Source organism: Clytia hemisphaerica, unplaced genomic scaffold (assembly GCF_902728285.1).
Source record: "Clytia hemisphaerica strain Z4C2 unplaced genomic scaffold, Clytia hemisphaerica genome assembly, whole genome shotgun sequence".
Classification (NCBI taxonomy): Eukaryota; Metazoa; Cnidaria; class Hydrozoa; order Leptothecata; family Clytiidae; genus Clytia; species Clytia hemisphaerica.
In genome coordinates, this window is record NW_027104053.1 from 475,088 (window position 1) to 496,050 (window position 20,963).

Sequence of the window (20,963 nt, forward strand, 5' to 3'; positions counted from 1 at the left end):
CACCGTCATCCACATTATCACCTTCCCCATCAGATGAAGCATGGTCACTTTGTTCATCGTCGGTATCACTGATAATAGCAGGATCCTCATATAAGTCTGTCACATTATGTTCATTGTCTGTATTTGTGCTTCTATTTAATTGTAATTGATGTTGTTCATGATCTTTGAAGTCTTCATATTCCTTTGCTGAGATTGAAGGACAAGGAGATAAGGAAGGTACTGATGGTGAATTTTCTTTACACAAGTTTGAGTGGTGTTCATCACGAGCATCGTCATTTAAATCTAATTGATGTTGCTCAACAAATTCTCCATCATCAAATAAATCATTTGTGGAGGATGGAGAAGGAGAGGAAAGTAAAAATGAATGGTTACCATCACCATTATCACAAGAATTATCATGATTGTTGTTGGTACGTTCTGCTTTTGTCATTTGATTATCCCCACCCTCTTCTTCTTCGCCTTGATGATGAAAATCAACAACAACCCTTTTTTCCTCTTGAGCAGAGTGGAAAGGGTCAGCTGACAAGCTACAAGTTGTTTTAAATTGTGCAGATGGGTTCTGTTCCTGATGAAGGTGATGGACTTCTTTGGTTTGGTCATTTGATGATGTTTCTTCTTGTGGACTATGATCCAAATGTTGGTTGTTCCTGCTGGTGCTATTATTGTTCTTGGCTTTCCAATAGTATTGACTTGACCGAGGAATCTTACCATTTAATGAGAGATATTCCATATATGGACCACGTTTTCTTCTCGACCTTTTATTTTCTTCCATGACTTGCTCAACAGCATTCAAATGTCTACAGCCACCAGCAGCCAGGCAGCTCAGCTCCCAACCAGTTCCATTATGAGGTCAGTGGGGTTTTGAGCCATGATCAAACTCACGGACGGATCAAAACAATAAAATAATTATGATTATTCCGGACCTCCTTTGAGAGGAATGTAGTGTTTTCTACTATACAGTCGATTTTAGAGCGGGAAAGTTGGAAAGTTGACATTTTGGCGGGAATTCACTTATTAGTTTAAACATTTTGCAGACCGGAATCTAGTTTCAAACTAGAGCTCGGAAATCGAGGACCTACTACTAAGGGTTGATAGCGTAGACCGCGTAAACCGTAGATTTGCCGGTCTTTGTTTTGTATGCGCATTGTAAATTACCGGCAAGGGAAAAATTCTTTCTTTATAAAACTTTCTGACGGTCGACAGCTTGGTCGTATCAAAGACGTAGATTTTCATTGTTTCTATTCTAATCAAAGTCATCAAATAATGACGAAAGGTCCATCAAAACACGTTGTCGTGATATGGAGCGACAATAAAGCGAATTCGCTTCCTGAAAATAAACTCAATTTCCCTGATGGTCTTCATGTCAACAGCAGTTGTCGAATGCAACATGGATCTGAGATGTGGCTTGGAACAGTAGACAGTTTCCATGGTAAGAAAAGGGTTTTTTTAACATATAATAAAGTTAAAACATATGGGAGCCCAAGGGAAAAAAATTTTCCCTCAGTTGTTAATGTTTTGTATGAAAATCCCAATGGGATTATAAGAGGGTATCAACATACTTTTCGTTTAGGGGATCTTAGCCCTGGTTTTCCCATAGTCAGTCAGGAGTTCTATCCTAATTAAGCATATTCAGTCTGGGAAATCCTCTCAATTGCACGCTTATGTTCCGAGGCTGTAAGCGCTATTGCACGGTTATCAAAATGGCAGAATCTTTCTACACGCTTATCGAAATTGTTCTGAAACGGGCGGTAAGCGTTAAGCAAGGTTGACGGGTGACGGCTTTTGCGGTAAGCGTGCAATTGCACGCTTTAAAATTTCTTATATTTTTGACACGCAATTCCTTCCGAAAGCTCTGTTGAATTTCAAATGCCTAGGGCAGTTTTACTCAAAATTTATCGTAGAAGAAGATTCCGTAAAAATGGATTGCCCGTTAAACCATGCCTTCGCCTAATTAGAGAATTCTGAACCCCTTGAAATCCCTAAGCAATTTCAACCGGGGCGGGAGCGGGCGTAAATTATAACCATGCAATTGCGCGCTTACCGGAACATAAGCGTGCAATTGAGAGGATTTCCCAGACTGATATTTTTTTAAAGATATTTTTTCAAAGAACCTTGGAAAATCAAGGCAAGGTCTACCCCATAATTTCCAGGGGGACAATTGTTGTTAGGCCGATGGAATTGGATTTCGAGTTTATCGTAGATCGATTTTCCAAAAATGATGCGGGCTAGTAAAAGTTTGTCAATAAGTAACTCGTTCCGGATTTTCCGTATATTTTCCTCGCCTAAAGGCTCGGAAAATATTGTACGGAAAAATCTCGGAACTCGTAAAATATTTCTCATATTGTAATCGCAACTGTCCGATAACTGGTTTATCGGTGACCCAAAAAAATGCACTTTTTGTGTTGGAGGACACTTTTGTAGCAAAGTGACGTTAGATTGCTTCTACCGTTACAATGCAACAACATCTTTTCGTCAATTTATATTTTTACATGTAAAATATAAGATATATTGTACTCTTTTTAACCAATCAGATTGCAGATATTTTTTGGATCGCCGATAAACACCTGTACATATTTTTTTGGTATAGCAAAATTTTATATTCCTAGTATGAATCCCCTGCTTTAAAAGAGATGAATAAGGATTTTTAGAGGGAAATCTACAAGTTTTCAAAAGGGGGATAGGCACGATAGGGAGACTTAATATTTCAGCATGGTTTGGTATATTTCCTCTACAGACACAAAGGCAAATGCTCTAATCCGGGAAGATGATCTAATGGGAAAAAGTCAAAATCAAAAGTTGCCAGCAAAGCGTCAGAGGAAAAAGACTTGCAAACTTGACTATACATCTGATATTGTATCTGATGGGGAAGAAGTTGTCAAAAAGAAACCAAAGACACCCAAAACAAAACGTGATCAGAGAAAGACTTCACACAAAAAAGCCAAACAGACTCATGATGATTGTTCCTCCACGGCATCAGAATCATCAGCTGATGAATCTTCCGTAAAGAAAAAGAAAAGAACCACCAAGAAGAAGGCCTGTCCCAAGGATAACCAATCGGAAAATCAATTACTCCTCAGGGAAGCTCATTTTTTCAGCCAATTCAACAGTGAATCCAGTGATGAAATCATTCACAAAGTGACCAAAACATCAGACACTGAAAGACCCAAACCCGACAAATCTCTCTCCTCAAATACTGTCAAATCAGGACACCCAACTGCCCTTCACGATCAAGCTGGATCTACTGATGTAAATGAAATTGCTGACCAAGTGACCAAAGAATTAGTCAATCAAAGACCCAAACCCAACAAATCACTTTCCCCCAATACTGTCAAATCAGGACACCCAACTGCCCTTCACGATCAATCTGAATCTAGTGGTGAAGATGATATTGCTGACCAAGTGACCAAAGAATTAGTCTATCAAAAACCCAAAGCCAACAAATCGCACTCCTCCAATACTGTCAAATCAGGACACCCAACTGCCCTTCACGATCTATTTGGATCTAGTGATGAAGATGAAATTGCTGACCAAGTGACCAAAGAATTAGTCAATCAAAGACCCAAACCCAACAAATCACTTTCCTCCAATAATACTGTCAAATCAGGACACCCAACTGCCCTTCACGATCAATCTGGATCTAGTGATGAAGATGATATTGCTGACCAAGTGACCAAAGAATTATTCAATCAAAAACCCAAAGCCAACAAATCTCTCCCCTCCAATACTGCCAAATCAGGACACCCAACTGCCCTCCACGGCAAGTCTGAATACAGTGGCAAAACAGCTTATGAAACAGCCAAAAATTCAGACAAAAGATCCAAAATCAACAAATCGCATTTGTCAAACATTGTCAAATCAGGACACCCAATTATCCCACAAGATAAATCAATAGGTCATTCTTCCAGTGCAGGCAAATCAAGTGACCGATCAGGCATCATCGTCAAATCAGGTGGCCCAGCAACCAAAGTTGACAAATCAAAAGGTACCAATGCAGCAGCCTGTCTAGACAGATCCACTGTGCACTGATTTCAATATTGATGAAAATCAGTCACTCATCAAAGAAAGTACTCCCAAGAGTAATGCCAATAAGAGTCGTTACTTTGGTAAAGCAAAGGATTGTTATTTCTGCCCCCTGAAACAAAGAGAAGTAAACGAACTGAGAGATCGAATTAAAGAACTTAACATGCAAATGGATCAGTTACAGAGGATTGTTGACAGTGGCAATTATGTTGGTATGGACAATATTATTTTCATACTTCCCTTCATTCTGAAGTCCAGATACTTAAAATTTTGGATATTAGTACTTATTCCAGCTTATTCGCAAAAATAAATTAATTTGGAAATTCTCAACAGGGTAAATTTGCTATAGGTTATGTTTTTTTATAGAATTCTTTTGGCTACCAGAATATCAAAACAGAATTAATTAATCTCTTCTGTACATCAGAAGAAGCCTGGCTAGGGTTAAGAGTTACAGTAAAACTATTCTCTGAAAGCTATAGACCTATAAATAGTTTTATTATTCTGATTTATTCCTCCATTAGAGAATGCTCTTTTATTTTTATGAAATATTATTGGGATTAAAATCAACAATATCCGAAACTTAGGGCTTCATGTGACATGCAAGTTCTATAATATATAAAAAAAATTCATCATTTTACAGACAATGAACATCCTCGGCCTGGCGTCCTTCCAGACAAGATTGCTAGAAAGTACCATGTGAGTGATTTAATTTTTTTTTCTGTAGTTTAAAAGGTGAAATATTCTGATGTTTTTACTTTACTTTCCGGACTATAAAATTTCTATATGCCTTATTCATATAAACATGAAAGATAGCGTTTGTGACATTTCTACGTGCTCATTAAAAAAATGATGTTTGATGTTTCTTTAATTATGTAACAACTACAGATCCAGAACCTTTTCTTCTTTAAGGATCAATAATTCCGTTAAGGGAACTATATTTGTGGGAACTAATTTTACTGTTTTTCGCCGATATTGCTGAAATTATAACCTGCAAAATACAGTTTGCCGATTTTATCAAAAAATTTGAAAATTAATATACCGCATCTATTCATCTTTCTTAGATGGAAACTCTGGTGGAAGGATTGAGTGTGTATATCACTCAGGAACATGCCGCGATTCTAGACAGCAAAACAACATCTACGGCATGTGTTTGTTTCCTGACTGATGTGTTCTACACGAAACAGGAACAATATCATATCAATTTGAGAGGGGCCAATGGGCGCAGACCAATGCATCCCAAAATTCTGTCTGGTATACTGAGTAAGATTTTATCTTTTTTATTTACCTTGTGTACACCACTTTGTGGGGGGGGGGGCATTCAAAATTTTAGAATTGCCGAAATCAACCTTCTTACTTCGGAATTTAGGTAATGAGGAGTTTTTATTCAAGTTTTTCAGATTTTTTTGCATGAAAAATCCCCCTATTCCAATAGGGAGAGTTTATGTTGTCTGTCAGAGATTAATGGATGAAATTCATCAACCCCAATACACTTGGGAGAAAAATGTTATTTAAAAAAAAAAGGATACAAACGGATCAATTTATAGTGATTTTCTTTTTTACAGCATACACTTTAAGACGTTATCCAACTGAGAGCAGTGCAAAGCTACGTGTTGCTATGCGGAATAAATTAGCTCAAACAAAGACCAGAATGGACAAAACCCAGAATAATTTGCATAGATGAGAGGGTTTTGGTTTTGCTTACAGAGATTATTTCTAAGTATTTTTATAGATTTTCCTATTTATTTCTATAGATTTTCCTATTTATTTCATGTATATATGTTCATTGTTCAAATATAATGCAGCTTCTATTCTTTGATTTTTCATTTGTCATTTCTTTTTACTTCGTTTTATGGCATCAATTTGCCTTATTTACTCAATATCTCCTGATATATTCATTTTTAGGATGTGACCCTTTTCTTTATCAATTTTTCATACTCTTTCGAATGGATTTGTCTAAATTCGCCAAATCCGACAAAATTAGTTCCCTTAAGGTAACCAATCATAAATTCCTTTGCACTAACTCCTGCACACAGGAAGCTTTTTTTGCGTGACATAATATAGCCTCTTATAATTTTCAGCATAAGCGTAATTTTCTATTCTTTTTGTTTTCTACAGATTGCCAAAATATAATGAAAAAATAAATTAACTGAATGTCCCTACAAAATGGATTGATTGTGGTTGGCTATTATGATTCTGATTCATGAGTGAAAAAGGTATATAAATTACTTATCTTTGGCATATAATTTTTCCCAACTGCCTGGGCGAGGCGGTGTCATATATATCCTCAAGAGGTTTTGATGTCTTAGAGAAATTTGAGGTATGCAAAGAACATGTATTTTTGTTGACTCTAGGAGAACTAATTTTCAGTCTGAAAAAATGAAAATGTCACACTCTGCAGGAATTAATTTTATAGCGTTTGCCCGTTTTTGGATAAATTTCTTTCATATTCCCAAAGATTTTTCAATATTTTTGACAAAACTTGACTAACATTCCTTTCTATGTAGGTAGGTACAAGTGCGTTTACAGCTGAAAAACCATGAAAAAGGCAAAACAAATTATTTTCCTTGCGGCAACTATGAGTTTTTCACAGTAAAAATATATTTTTTCCCCCTAATTTTCTTTCTCGTTCCTTTAAAGTATAGCAAGTATATTTGGAATATACTCCTAGTATACTTAGTTCATACTTAAATAGTACTTCAAAGCTACATGTCAAATCAGTGATGTGTAAACATAAACAATGTACTTGAACTATACTTTGAATGTCATTAAAGTATACTTTAACAGCTTGTATATAGATTTTAAGTTTCATAGTAAAATTATAGTTTAAGTATATTCTCTTGTCCAAAATTACACCTATATCAAGTATATGTCACGAAGTATGACAAAAATACATTCAAAGTATACATAGAGTATACTCGTATTGTATATTTTTTGTATTCATATGATACTACCAAAGTATATTTTGAGTATGAACAAATCATACTTAGAGTATACTCACTTTTGTTAAGGGAAATGCCGAGTCTAAGAAGAAGTGAACACCTTCCACCCAGGCCTCCCACCCTAGAGGGCGCTCTAAATTGAGAAATGCCCATTTAATAAAACGAAGGGAGTAAGGGCTTCCAAATGATTATGCTTTAAAACGACGGTCCTCTACGAGGGCTGAAGGATTTGGAGACGGGAAGGAATTGAAACCCTTAGAAATTAGTTAATTGGGTGGATCTTCCAGGTTGGTCAATATTGAAGCGAGATCTGAAAACTCAAACGAAAAGGCTTCACAATAACAAACTATGTCACTTGACATACTTGACCCACCCTAAATACGCCTCTGTTGATTGCTTCCAGAATAGTTGCAATTTGACCCTGGAATGGCTAACTATGAACAGAACAAAAACGAATACTGAAACTGAAACAAGAACGACAGGCAACAAAAAATGATTTCAAGAAGATTAAAATATATATGTTGAATGTTGAAGATCAGAGATCTGACCTCAAGGAGAGAAGGTGTTGAAAATACTAAATAAAATAAAGATGAAACCTAAAAAGGGACTAATATTTATATAATTATACGTTTTTTCCATTTTTTTTTGAATTTTTCTAAATATATAAATCAAACATTCTGTCAGAAGAAATGAGAATTTTATGCAAAAAAGAATCAGCAAACCAATAGACATAAAGTTTAAAAAGCCAAGCAGAAAAACAAAACAGCAAATACACAAAAACCACTCAAAAACGCAACAGTGCGGCGGCTTTAAACATGTTTTAACCCTTTGGGTCCGTAGGGGGTCGAAAACGAATCGAATCGGCAACCAATGTGAGCCAAGATAATAGTTTGATTCTCAATGCTGAAAATGAAACCTTTGATAACAGTAATGATAAAGAACAGTCTGTGGATATTACGCCTAGTGGGGTCAATAAGCGTGGAAGGAGCGGAAGACGTGGACGCAGCAGTCGCGGTACTGTAAGTGGACGTGGTCGGGGACGTGGACGCAGTCAAGGACGTGGACGTAATAAGAGCATCGCAGATGGTGGAATTGACAAAAAAGCAGAACAAGGAAGCGCACATGGTGGACGTGGACGGGGACGAGGTCAGCGTAAACCTGCTGGAGAAAATTCTAAAAAGAAAAAGGACGGGAATCCAGATTGAAAACTGTTTCGGGTAATTTTATCTTACTATACTAAATGAGTTTATGAAAAATGTCCAGTAACATATGTTAAGGTTTCTAAAATTTGAACGCCGCGGCTGGAAAACCTATCCACCTTCGATACAAAAAGTCTCGCGCTAAGTTTGACAAGCGTAGAAAACTCGGATTAGAGAAGACTCTACACTGCTATTTGTAAACGAAAAAAGTTCTGACGTCAATTTCATGAAAAAGTACTGCGACGTCACAAAGTTTCAAATAAAAAGGTGTGGCATTTTTGTTGCACGATTTCGAATTATTTTATATCAACACACGCAACAAAATCCAACATTGTTGTTTGATGATTAAACTTCGTCTTGAACATTATTTAAAAAGGTTTCAATGTTGGTTGCATTGCATATGCGCCGGTCTTAAGCTGTCCGCATGCGAAGCCAACAAACGGGAAAACCTTCAGTGCTCAATCGCAAAGCGCGATTCTCCTTCACAACTAAGGCTTTTTCATTCCTAGAAGCAACCCTCTCACCACCTCAGACACCTTTGGGCGTCTGCAACGACGGGTACCCTCGATAATTTTGACAGGGTCACTATGGCATTTCATTGAACACAAACTTCCGTTATCTTAAAAAGACATATCATCGAGGCTTACAGAAACAAAACTTTGACTAATGTAGAAAGTTTAGAAGTATATTTTTTATTATGTATTTGGCATTTTAAGCCAAAACGATGTCAGGAATTAACCCACGTTATAGTATTTTAAAGGCTTTTGATGCGCAAGCAAAACCGTTAACCGGCGTTTACAACGACGGGAACCGTCTAGTAAACACTAACGTGGACGTAGAATTTATCGAACATACCGGTCCCAGTCGCCAAGCCAAAATCCCAGGAACTCCTCTTCAATTTCTTCAGCTATTTTTTACTGATGCCATATTTGAACAGCTTGCTGAGCAAACTAACTTATACTTTGAGTATCTGAAGGAGCATTCGACCAAAAAATTGGATTTCGTAAAAACTAATGTCGCAGAAATGAAAGCTTATTTGGGTATCATTATTGCTATGGGAATGGGGAAATTACCAAACTGCAGTGACTATTGGAAGAAAGGAGTCACTAATATGCCATGGTTTTCTTCAATTATGACTCGGGACAGATTCCAAAAGCTCTCTACCTACTTTCATCTTGTCGACAACAAAACTGCTGTCAATAAGGGCGATCCGAAATACTCGAAACTGTTCAAACTTGGTGGCTTGGAAAATAAAATTTCCAAAGCCTTTTTTGAACACTATCATCCTGGGCAAGACTTGAGCACAGATGAGCAAATGATAGGCATGAAAGGGAGGGTGAGTTTCATTCAATATATGCCTAAAAAAAAAAGAAGTTTGGTATCAAGATATGGGCTTGCTGTGACGCCGAATCGTCTTATTGTGTAAAGTTTCAGATTTACACAGGGGCTTCTGAGAGTGGTGCAGAGCAAGGTTTGGCCAGTCGAGTGGTATTTAATCTAATGGAGCCTTACCTTGACAAGGCTTATCATCTGTATGTAGACAATTTCTACACATCTCTCAAATTGCTTCAAGACCTCGAGAAACGGAAAACTTACGCTTGCGGAACTGTTCGAATAAATAGAGGAGAATTCCCGCAGTCATTCAAGGAAGCAAAGCTCGAAGTCAGTGATTCAACTTTCATCAGGATAAATAACATCCTTGCTGTATATTGGAAGGACAAAAGAGACGTTTTTGTCATGTCTTCAATTCACGGTAACGGAGAAGACATAATCAGCAAGCCGTGAATGATCAGAGCTTACAATATGAAAATGGGTGGTGTTGACAAGTGCGATCAGCGTCTATCCTACTACAGTCTGAATCGAAAATCCTACAAATGGTGGAAGAAAATTTTCTTCAGATTATTTGAGATGGCTATTGTTAACAGCCTTGTCCTTTTCACTCACAAGCATCCAGAGTTTACTAAGAAAAGGTCGTCTCACAAAAAGTACCCGAGAAATGCTCATTCATGAGCTCGTTCAACCGCTCCTCGATGAAAGAGCCGCAACTTTTGTCGAAGTAAAGGGTCGTCCAGCTCAACCTAAACCTATTCCAAAACACAAAGCTGATGCAAACATTAGACTAACAGGGAAAAAAACATTTTAGGAAAACAAGACTTCCAAGATCAAAATGCTGTGTCTGCGCTTACCAAATAAATCCTAAGACTGGGAAGCGCGTTGATAAAAAAACAGTTGACTATTGTTATAAATGTGAGAAATATGTGTGTGAACATTGTTTTGAAGATTTCCACACCAAAAGTAACATTTAAATAACTCATCTTTGGACACTTATTCACTTGTATGGATTATAGTATCATTATTGCTTCATTTGTTCACATTTAGAAATTTTTAGTATGGCCGTTCGTAAAAAATTGTTTGGTTCCCGTCACCCGACCGACCGTGATTTCTACTGAAAAATTAGAGTCGGAGAGTTGGAAACCGTTTTTCCTGACAGCTGAAACTCCACCATCACCCTCTATCTTTTCTTTTTTGAGAGAAAGAGCAAACGCTAATCTCGCCCAAAAAAACAATTCGAAACCCGTTAATTCCGTTTTTCCCGATTTTCAGGTCTGATTTTTCATTGCAGACCATATGGAAGCATCAAAACAAACCAGCGGAGCTTTTGTGAAGTGAAAAAGAGGCTTAGGGCGATCAAACGTTCGTTTACCACCCTTTTCTAAGGAAAATTCCGCCCTCTTGGACTGTTTCGTTCAAACAGAAAATATCTTCCGCCCGCCCGACCGACCCACCCACCCACTTTTTGATGGTTGGAATGACGGGAACCAAGGTATTTTTTACGAACCGCCTATTTTTTCTAGAATTTTACGCTTTTCCGGCTTTTGGTATTTTCTCAATATTTTCAGAAATAAGTTTGGCAGCATTGTCCTCCCAGGTAAATTGGTCAAATTAGAGTAGAGTTTCAGACTTATAGCTTGAATAATGAATCCTGTAGCAGACCTGAAATTTCTTTTTTGAAAAATTTCGTTGCTAGTAACCAAGGCCTGTTGCTAGGGAAGAAAAAAAATTTTTTTTTTTTTTCAGATTCATATTTTAAATTTCATAAGCTTTCAGAATATATATACTTTATTGGGTCTATCCTCAACTAAAAAAAAGTTATGGTAAATTATATTGACCCATGTATCAAAAGTCTTAAAAATCGAAAAATAATTCCAGGATCCAAAGGGTTTAAGGACGTCCAACACTCAGCCTCCCCCAGATTCCTGAACCGACCCGCAGTCCAAACAAACTAACAAACATAGAAAAATAAACAGAAACTTGCACACAAATACAAAGAAACAAAAAAGGGGTTAAACAACAGACAAAACAAGACAAACGACAAGTATCAAAAAACACAAATTTTCGGCATGTACTAAAAGACGGATCGACGGATCAACGGATCGACGGATCAACGGATCGACGGATTACTAAAAGACGGATCGTCGTATTTCGGATTACTAAAATACGGATCGTCGTATTTCGGATTACTAAAAGACGGATCGTCGTATTTCGGATGATTACTAAAACACGGATCGTCGTATTTCGGATTACTAAAACACGGATCGTCGTGTTTTTTTAAATAGAAAGCTATAGTCTGAAATAGCGTGCAATATCATTTGAATTAATCAGGGTGGGTCCGACTAGGAAAATTTTATAAAATATAACTTCTTAGACCAGCAAAACCCTTCTATATTGACTCTAATTTTACTAATAAAATTTCAGACCACAACCCCAAATAGAATCCTCCACTTCACCATAGTAAATACTTTATGACTACTCCCTTTTATATTTATTGGCTGAAATTTTAAGTTGAGCAGGAACTAATTGATGTGTAAAAAATAAATACTTTGCCGTGTAGAGAGGCCCCCCAGCTGTACTAATATTATAAGCAGTAGGTATAATATAAAAAATGACTGGTTTTTTTCCTGACCTTAATAAAATTTCCTAATTTTCTGTTGAATAATGCAATATTTATTTTAAAAGTTGAGTATATGATTAATAAACATCCTTGCCTTTTCTGGACTATATCTATCATGGAGCTTTCTATATATTTAACTAACATTGACCCAAGGGCCCATTCTTGCTACATTAGATTAAAAATTCACCAGACGTAGCAAACGATGAAAATAGTTAGTGTATGCCTTACATATTTCCCTCAACAATCAACAATTTCACACTACCAGTCACTGCAACTATTTTCAAGAATTTTAAGAAGAAGGAGGAGGAAGAAGGAGGGGGAGGTCCTCAGTAGTCCGACACTTTCTAGTCCGACAGTAAAAATGTCCGACGTCGGATTTGACGAATGCGTCAGTCCGACAACGAGTCATAAAAAACATGTATGAATGTATGAAACGAAATATGAATCGCCGAAAAGGAGGCACATCTTTTATAAGCAACCACGTGCTTATAAAAATCCAAAGTTCCGAGGTTGGGCCCCTAAACGCAACTTTTCTTAAATTTTGGGAAGCTTCATAATTCTGAACATGCAAAAAGGGACCCTTAAAGGCGGTGCATTATTTTTGCTATAAATTATCTTTAAGCAAATTTGATTGGTCCTTTATTTCTAATTATGTCAAAATGCCAAAATGAACTTTCATTAGTATTATCTCAGTGAACAACCCTTATTCAACATTAGACACTCTAAAATCTTTCGTTTTCGGACAAAAGTGACATCGGAAAAAAATTTGCTAAATTTATTACGCACGAGCGAGCGCAGCGAGCGAGTGCGTCCCTTTTTTCAACGGCGGCGGGCGTGCGAAACAAAACCGAAATTAACCCGAAAATCAATACTATGCGTGTTGCATTTTTCAAATCTTTCACTTTTTTGTAATGGCATGGGAACAAGTCACAGCTTGTAAAGACTAGAAATATCAGCTTACTCAAGTGGATGGAAGAAACAAGGGAACAACGGCTTGATTCAAGTACGATATATTATTCACGTAATACGTGTGTGCAGGTGTGAGTGCTGTATATGCATAGCGTACATTCATCATATGCTTGATAAGTTTATATGTTATGATATCTGGATATGATTATTATTGATGTTTGACGGACGGTAACTGACAGCTGGACGGACGACAACTGACAGCCTGATGGACCATGAAAGTGCATCAAATGGGATTTGTTTGCTTCAATATAAACTTGTTAAATGGATAATTCTTGGATCTTTTTCTTCTCTAAAATCTGTATATTACCGTCTAACTTGGGACGATTGGTCAAAACATGGGACTGTTGACAATCTGGCCTGCACTCCACCAAGTTTATCAATCTTACTTTCTGTCATAACACGTCACAATAACTTTCACTGATAACGCACCCTTTTTAACTTTTTTGTTTTCATTCAAAATGACTGGACGCTGATTGGAGAATTAGAGAACGTCTGTCGCCTAACCCCTTATCGCCTGATGGGATTAACCAATAACAAGCGTGTGATATGCCGTCCGTGCAAGTGACGTCAAACGCTGTCGTTTTGCCACTAATTTGTTCTTCTTCGTTCCAGACACTGGCATGTATTCCACTACGGATTTTCTTCATATTTTGATTTAAAAGCCTACTTGGTGCGAAAAAGAAATCGTGTATTTTTTGATACGCCGTTCATTAACTCAAATCAAATTATTTTGAAGGTTCGGTGAAATGGTGGCCGAATTGCCGTCCCATGTTTTGTCAGATAGTCCAAAGTTAGAGCAGTTGACGGTATAAATGATTGTGCTGTGCCAGAAAAAACTCTTCATTGGGCTTCGGTGATTTTTCCAGGGACCAGGGGTATTAAGTAATGGGTATGTCCAAGCCAAAAATTGAAAATTGACCCTGTGAGAGACAGAATTTTGCACATACCTGACACACCAAATTTACCTTTAAAGTAACAACCATCCCAGTCTTGAAAAAATTGCAAAAAACAGTCATACCCAGGCCCAGGGGTCGATTTGTCCACACAGGAAAAAGTATGGAAATCACATGCTTGGTAAAACTGATTTCCGAGCATGTGATCCTGCCAAAAATCACATGCGTGTGAAAATGTAATTCACAAGCCATCTTTTCTCAACTTAAATGGAGTATCTGACTAGATCTAATATCACAAATAGGATTGTTTGTCTTTCTTAGAGAGAGAGGTTTAACACCCTAAAAGTAACTCACTTCTATTCTATTTAACAAGTGAGAAAAGATGGATTGTGAATTACATTTTCACACGCATGTGATTTTTTGCAGGATCACATGCTCGGAAATTGGTTTTCACACGCATGTGATTCACGGATTTTTTCCTGTGCCAGAGGTAAAATTATGGATTATTTCAACAAAAGAAATAGATTTATATATTTTATAATCTTTGTACTTTGACTTTTCTGGGTTTTTGAACTTATGAATTTGTTTAGGATATATGGAATTTATGGAAATTTCTAGGACTTGCTAGATTTTAGATTAAGTTATGTCAATAAATTTTGAGAAACTTTAGTTCTCTTGGGGATTTTTCGGATTTTTGTAAGACCTTTTGGTTTTACAGTCTCGTTTATTTAAACCGGTAATTTTTTTGTTGAGACCTTGCTGTTCTCATTTTTTATCTCATTTTTATTTCTATGATCCCTATGAGTTTCAATAAATACTTTATTTGATTACAATTTTATTGTTCACCACATGCTTGAGTTACTCATATTTTCTTCCAAAACTCTTAGTTGAGCCTAGGATGTTTTTATTTTTTCTATACCGAAGAATCGTTATGATATTCTTATTTTTGATCGAAATTTTAAGATACTTGAGGCTATCTTTGTCCCATTAATTGTATTTATTGAATTTTTATAATAAAAAAGCATACAATTTTTGCTTATTTCACCTCAATTGTTATTTTTTTGTAAGAACTGTGTTTAAAGTTGTTTTAATACCCTGGCCATTTGAGCCTCGACTCTCATAAAGTCGTTCTAATAAAGAAATATGTCATTCTATCTTGTATTCCATCAAGATTTACCAAGTTCTTCATTAATTAGGTCTTAGAGTAAACATTCTGACATTTGGTGTAGTTAACACGTTTCCTGTCTATTAAAATTCACCAACATTAACATTTGATGATTTTATAACCAATCAGCCGGTGGAGCTGGAGGGGGGGGGGTCAGTGTATCATATAGCAGTATGTAATTTGAGGTTGGTCGGTGCTTTCAGGAAAATGTTCAGTGTTTTACTGCACAGATATTATATAATTTCAATGATTTTTGAAAATAGATTCTAGAGCAATATGTAGAAAAGATTTTCTTAAAAATTCAAAAAGCAGTTTATTTTAAAAATAGAATATTAACTTTCTAAAAAATTTTTGATTTTCAAAAATACGTTAACTTCGTGAAAGAGGCTCAATGTCCCAAAATCAAGTTTTTATTCACCAGAGCAAGGATACTTTAAAAGCTAAAGAAAAACTTTAGCTTTCAAAGTATCCTTGACCAGAGTTTTTATATGCTTAAAATGCATCTGTAGAAATCTATCTTGCTCTCGTGACAATCATGCAAATCACCAAAAGTGGTTGATACATCATGCAAATATAACGAAAATAGCCCAAATCACGCACCATGCCTCGAATTAATTCCCGCAATCACGCAACACGCAAACGGCTGGGTTCCCTTAGTTTTAATTTTAACGTACGTACCCCTAGTAATTGAAAGCGCCAAAATCGCAAAATTGCGGTATAGCCACTTTTTTGGGATTTCAGCGCTTTTAATAAGGAAGCGTTTGGATTGTTATGTGTAAGTACGGTAGAACACCCAATTAACCCTTTATTAAACAAGTTAACAAAAATTGGGCTAGTCTCGGTCCTTTTCTGTTGTAAATGGGAAATTTTCGCTGGGAATGAGAAATAAGCTTCCTACGGTAGTGTTTAAAAAACCTTTCGCTTGCGAACACGAGACTTTCGTTTCGTGCGTAACCCCTTTTACAATTGATTTTATAGATTCGGACTATTTTACTGTTGGACTAGAAAGTGTCGGACTAGTGACATGCACCCGAATAGCACACGAGAAATTCCTTCCACACGAGGACGATCCGTTTTTTAGTAATCCGAAATACGACGATCCGTCTTTTAGTAATCCGAAATACGACGATCCGTCTTTTAGTAATCCGAAATACGATGATCCGAGTTTTAGTAATCCGAAATACGACGATCCGTGTTTTAGTAATCCGAAATACGACGATCCGTCTTTTAGTAATCCGTCGATCCGTTGATCCGTCGATCCGTCTTTTAGTATATGCCCAAATTTTCAAAAAGTAGGCCCAGAACCCGGTTCGACATCTAAAGTCCGAAATGCCGTAGGCTTTAGGCTGCACATATCCCCTCTGATAAGTTTTGATATACATAGGGGATGCGAATCAGGCTCACAAAACCGTTCCGAACTTAGCAAAAAATCTGCTAACCAAAAAGAGAGTTGAATGATAGAGAACTTTGATTGACAGTTTGTCATCTTTTGTTATCTTGAGAGTTTTGTTTGCTAATTCAATTAATTTCGATAAACAAAAAGAAAGAGAGGAGAAAGAGAAATTTCTAGCCATCTGTTCTTTTTATTTGAATCCTGTGCATATGTACAGTCTGCAATATGTTTCTACACAGCGTATTCAAAGTGATCTGAAGGTGTGGCAAATATCTCATAATAATCATCCGGTCCGTACTGGAAAAAAACCAAACACCCTCACAGTTATGGTATGCTGGAAGTTTGAAAAGACAAAATAATAATTTATTTAGGAGAGACACTGGAGAGACTGATATCTTGATTGAAGAGATATTGGAAGGTTTCAACTTAGTTGAGCCAGATGACATCTCTGTAGTTGTTCCCAGATATATGGCTCCTCTTACACAATCTCAGCTGCTTACTTTAAAGGAACAAATTGATTCAAATGGGATAGATCACAGATGTTAGGCGAAAGCAAAATTTGGTAATGTGAAGTCGTTAAAAAACGCATCGAGCAAACGGCAATTTTAGAATTCATAATGGCGGCATCGAATGAGACTACAAACTCGACAGAAATCACTTGTTTTCAAATGCTCACTGCAGTATGAAATAAAAAGAAAATGAATATTCAAACCTTCCTTGATACAAATAAAGTAGAAGTTGTGCCCAAACCTAGCCTTATATTTATAAATAGACAAGACGCTGTCGGCCATATTACAACTTCTAACGACGATTCGCTAAAAACTACTGCTCTGTTCCCGCTCAAATTTTAACTGTAGCCTAGTATCGTAGTATCTTGTTTACTTATCATAAAATAAGTGGACTTTATTTGCTTGTGCTTCCCAGCTATCTGTGGCATGGATTATAGCTGTTTAGGGGGCTTATTTTGAAGAGAAATTATATTTTTAGAAGTATAATAAGCGCAATTTTCTTTTTTTTTAGGTAATTTTTTTTTTTTAGGTAATTTCAAAATACAAGATGGCGGACAAAGCTGTGTAGAAGAACTTAAACAAGACAAAAACATTGAGAGTTTGTCGCAGAGAGTCGATTTTTTAGACGTCTTCAATGCAATTGAACTGTTATACTTTTCTTCTACATCACTTACTTTGTACAACAATCTTCAAAACAATATTATGGACGAAGAACCACCACCAAAACCAAAACCAAAAGGAGCATGTGGATACTCCCCTCTGAACAGGGCAACATCGTCTTCACCAAACAGCAATAATCCTCAACAAAAGCCAGCTTACAAACCAATACATCTTATTAAACAAACTGTGCTTAAACCAAAAGAGAGCTTCTTTAATATCTTAACCACTGAAGCCAAAAACATGTCAAACCAACAACAATCAGACGTCATAATCAGTGACAAAATCCTACCACTATCGCAGCCCTCACCACAACTCTCACCAAAGTCATCACAACAATCTCTCACCGTAAAATGTGATCTATGCAACCTTCCCTTTAAAAAGAGAGGGCTAGCCAACCACAAAAGGAAATGTGCCAAAAATCCCCAACGAGAACATCAATCCTCAAACAACCCTCCGCCCAACACCATCACCACCACTACCCTTCTAAGCAGCGATCCCATCTCCAATGTCAATTCTCGACCATCAACAACCACCCAATCTACTGAACTATCAGCCACCCAACCCACTCAACTGATAAACCACAACGTCCCTCAACTCTGGTTTAGTCGGCCCACTTTTAGCCCTGCCTATTCTAATTGCTAGAGTTGGCATAAAGTGGATCGAAAGTGGGCTGTCTTTGTTTGACTTTAGACGGCCAACTCTTTGCCGACTTTTGCGAAACAATAGTATAGCGTCATTGGTTGCGAGCTCGAAGTTCTATGCGCAAAATATTTTATGTCCGGTTTTATGGTGCGTGTGACCGCGATAAAAATAAACAAACATGGTAGACTCAGCTGCGGAATAATTATCCTCTCTCGTCGATCTATATCAAGTGAAGCAAGTTGCTGAGAATTTTAACTGTATTACAATTCAAGATTTGATATTTGTTTTTATATTCGATTCAACGTACATACTTACCTGGACATACAATTTTTTAATTAACTTCTACATATTTTATTGGACATTTTTTTTATAATTCACAACGTACACACAGAACACAACAACAGCAGTTGCAGTAGTTGGACATTCATTTTTTATTCATTTTATAATCAATCAGTACACGTGCCGTGAAGAAAGTATGAAACCAAATAATACTGCCCTTCTCCTTACTTTGTTGAAAAGACGACAATCGAGACAAAAGAAAAGGTTGATTTTTTTGAGATCCTTAACCAAATACTTAAGGAAAAAACGTGAAATCATAATGTCAACGGTAACTTTGCTTGGAAATTTGGTACAGTTTATTTTATCTCAGGAGCCACCACCCCAAATTCGTTCTTGCAAACGTTTTGTGCGAAACACTGGGTGGTGGCAAAAGGTGTCATCTACCTATACAAATAAACGTTTTAAGCAAACTTTTCGCATATCCCGTACCACATTTTTCTACATTTTGGAAGCAATTAGGGATAAACTTCAAAAACAGTTCGTGACCGAGGAGCCAATCCAACCAGAAGAGCGATTAGCTATCGCTCTTTACCGTTTAGTGAGGGGGGATTACCTCTTCACTATATCGGAGATGGTTGGACATGGTGAGGCCACTGTATGTGTCATAATTAACGAAGTTTGTGATGCTATTGTGACAGCATTGTGGGAGGACTCAGTCATGAGATTCTTTCCAAAGAGTCCCCAAAATTTCGAGGATGCAATGATAGCCATGGACACCGAATGGCAATTCCAATATGCATTTTGAGCTATTGATGGTAGCCACATTCCAATAAAGTGTCCCCCTGGCGGAGCTGAAGCAATGAAAGAATATTATAACTTTAAAGGATTCTATTCAACTGTCCTCATGGCTTTAGTCGATGCAAAGTACCGATTTATTTGGGCCTCTATTGGTGCTCCTGGTAACACTCACGATTCACTTTATTTTAAATCTTCCGATTTGTATCATGATATATGCCAGGGTGAGATTATTCCAGCTACGATACAGAAACTAGCCCAAGTAGAGGTACCTCCGATGATACTTGGTGATAGTGCCTTCGAGCTCAAGACCTGGCTCACAAAACCTTACGGAGATGCCATTCCTTCGCCTGAAAAGCGGTACTTCAATTACCGTCTGAGTAGGGCAAGGATGGTCACAGAAGGAGCTTTTGGCAAGCTGAAGAGCAGATTTCGGATTTTACACAGAAAGTGTGAGTCTCAAAAAGAAACTGTAAAATTAATGGGTTTGGCATGTATTGTGCTGCACAACATTTGTTTGGATAGGGGGGATCTTGTGCCTCGACAATACGATTTGACGCTTGATGTCGCCAGCAACAGGAGGCGTGATCCAAAAACTGTTCGAGACCTCCTTGATTTGATTCGAGCTGATACCAACTTTCTGACTAGAGGTAAGGCTGCAGCTGAAAATGTCCGAAATGCAATTAAAGATTCTTTTTGGGCGGAGAAAAATGGCAATGTTGAACATGATAATGAGGAATAGTTTATTAAAAAAAACACTAAAAAAGTACAAAAACCTATCCAAAGCACGTTTCAGCTTGTACGTTCGAGCACTCCTGAAAAAAGAAAAAAAATCTACATTTATTTGAATGCCCACTATACAAAAAAAACGCGAAGAAAAATCAAATTGCGTCATACCACCTTAGGGGAAACCCCGTAAAGTATAAATTGTGCGTGTGACCATGCATCGTTTTTCTATTTAGTAAGTTAGGCCCTGGTTTTGTTTTTATGTCGGAAATTCTGTTCAAGCGAGATTTCGGCTTGTTATCATTACCTCGCCAAACATCTGTGAGATATATATGATCGGGTTTTCCAATTTATTGAAAGCTGTAGAAATATTTAATTAGGTCTTATTTTGTAAATCTTTTGTCTTCCTCTGGCCCCTTTAATAAATATGCATATGCAATATATCCAAAAGTCATCTGATTGGTCTGTTTTCCTCACCTGATCACATCATTGTATATTTGAAAGTTACTTTCCAATTAGTTCAATTGTGAATAATTTTCATAGGAAATGTTATGTCCCATGTATTTTGCCACCTTTTTTATACAATTTTTTAAAATATCTTTTCAGAGTAAAAAGAGAGCTATGGATTTAACAAAAGTTGAATATGTCGTGGAAAAAGATTTCTTCAAAGCTCTGATAAAAAAAATTCTTTAAAACTGTCAAGAACCGTGTATGAAAAAGCCTTACAGTAAGTATTTAATCAGAAGCTAAACATATATGTTCATGACAGGCTCTTGTTTCATTATCATTATTTATTATCTTCTCCCTTATTAAGAGAAATCA

At 36.9% G+C, this 20,963-nt stretch overlaps 4 protein-coding genes across 4 annotated transcripts; all 4 read left to right on the forward strand.

Annotated features, from left to right (window-relative positions):
* Positions 1-1,263: 1,263 nt before the first annotated feature.
* Positions 1,264-4,026, forward strand: LOC136811949 (transcriptional regulator ATRX homolog). Its single transcript, XM_067068558.1, has 2 exons — positions 1,264-1,429; positions 2,735-4,026. Exons 1-2 carry the CDS (start codon positions 1,264-1,266, stop codon positions 4,024-4,026), a joined length of 1,458 nt encoding a protein of 485 aa, XP_066924659.1.
* Positions 4,027-6,220: 2,194 nt separating this feature from the next.
* On the forward strand, positions 6,221-8,164 carry LOC136811950 (zinc finger CCCH domain-containing protein 4-like). Its single transcript, XM_067068559.1, has 2 exons — positions 6,221-6,233; positions 7,800-8,164. Exons 1-2 carry the CDS (start codon positions 6,221-6,223, stop codon positions 8,162-8,164), a joined length of 378 nt encoding a protein of 125 aa, XP_066924660.1.
* A 1,018-nt stretch (positions 8,165-9,182) lies between these two features.
* LOC136811951 (piggyBac transposable element-derived protein 4-like) lies at positions 9,183-10,168 on the forward strand. The gene is made up of 3 exons (XM_067068560.1): positions 9,183-9,494; positions 9,587-9,862; positions 9,986-10,168. The coding sequence occupies exons 1-3, from the start codon at positions 9,183-9,185 to the stop codon at positions 10,166-10,168; spliced, it is 771 nt and encodes a 256-aa protein (XP_066924661.1).
* Positions 10,169-19,479: 9,311 nt separating this feature from the next.
* LOC136811952 (uncharacterized) lies at positions 19,480-20,157 on the forward strand. The gene has a single exon (XM_067068561.1). It carries the CDS (start codon positions 19,480-19,482, stop codon positions 20,155-20,157), a length of 678 nt encoding a protein of 225 aa, XP_066924662.1.
* The last annotated feature ends 806 nt before the right edge of the window (positions 20,158-20,963 follow it).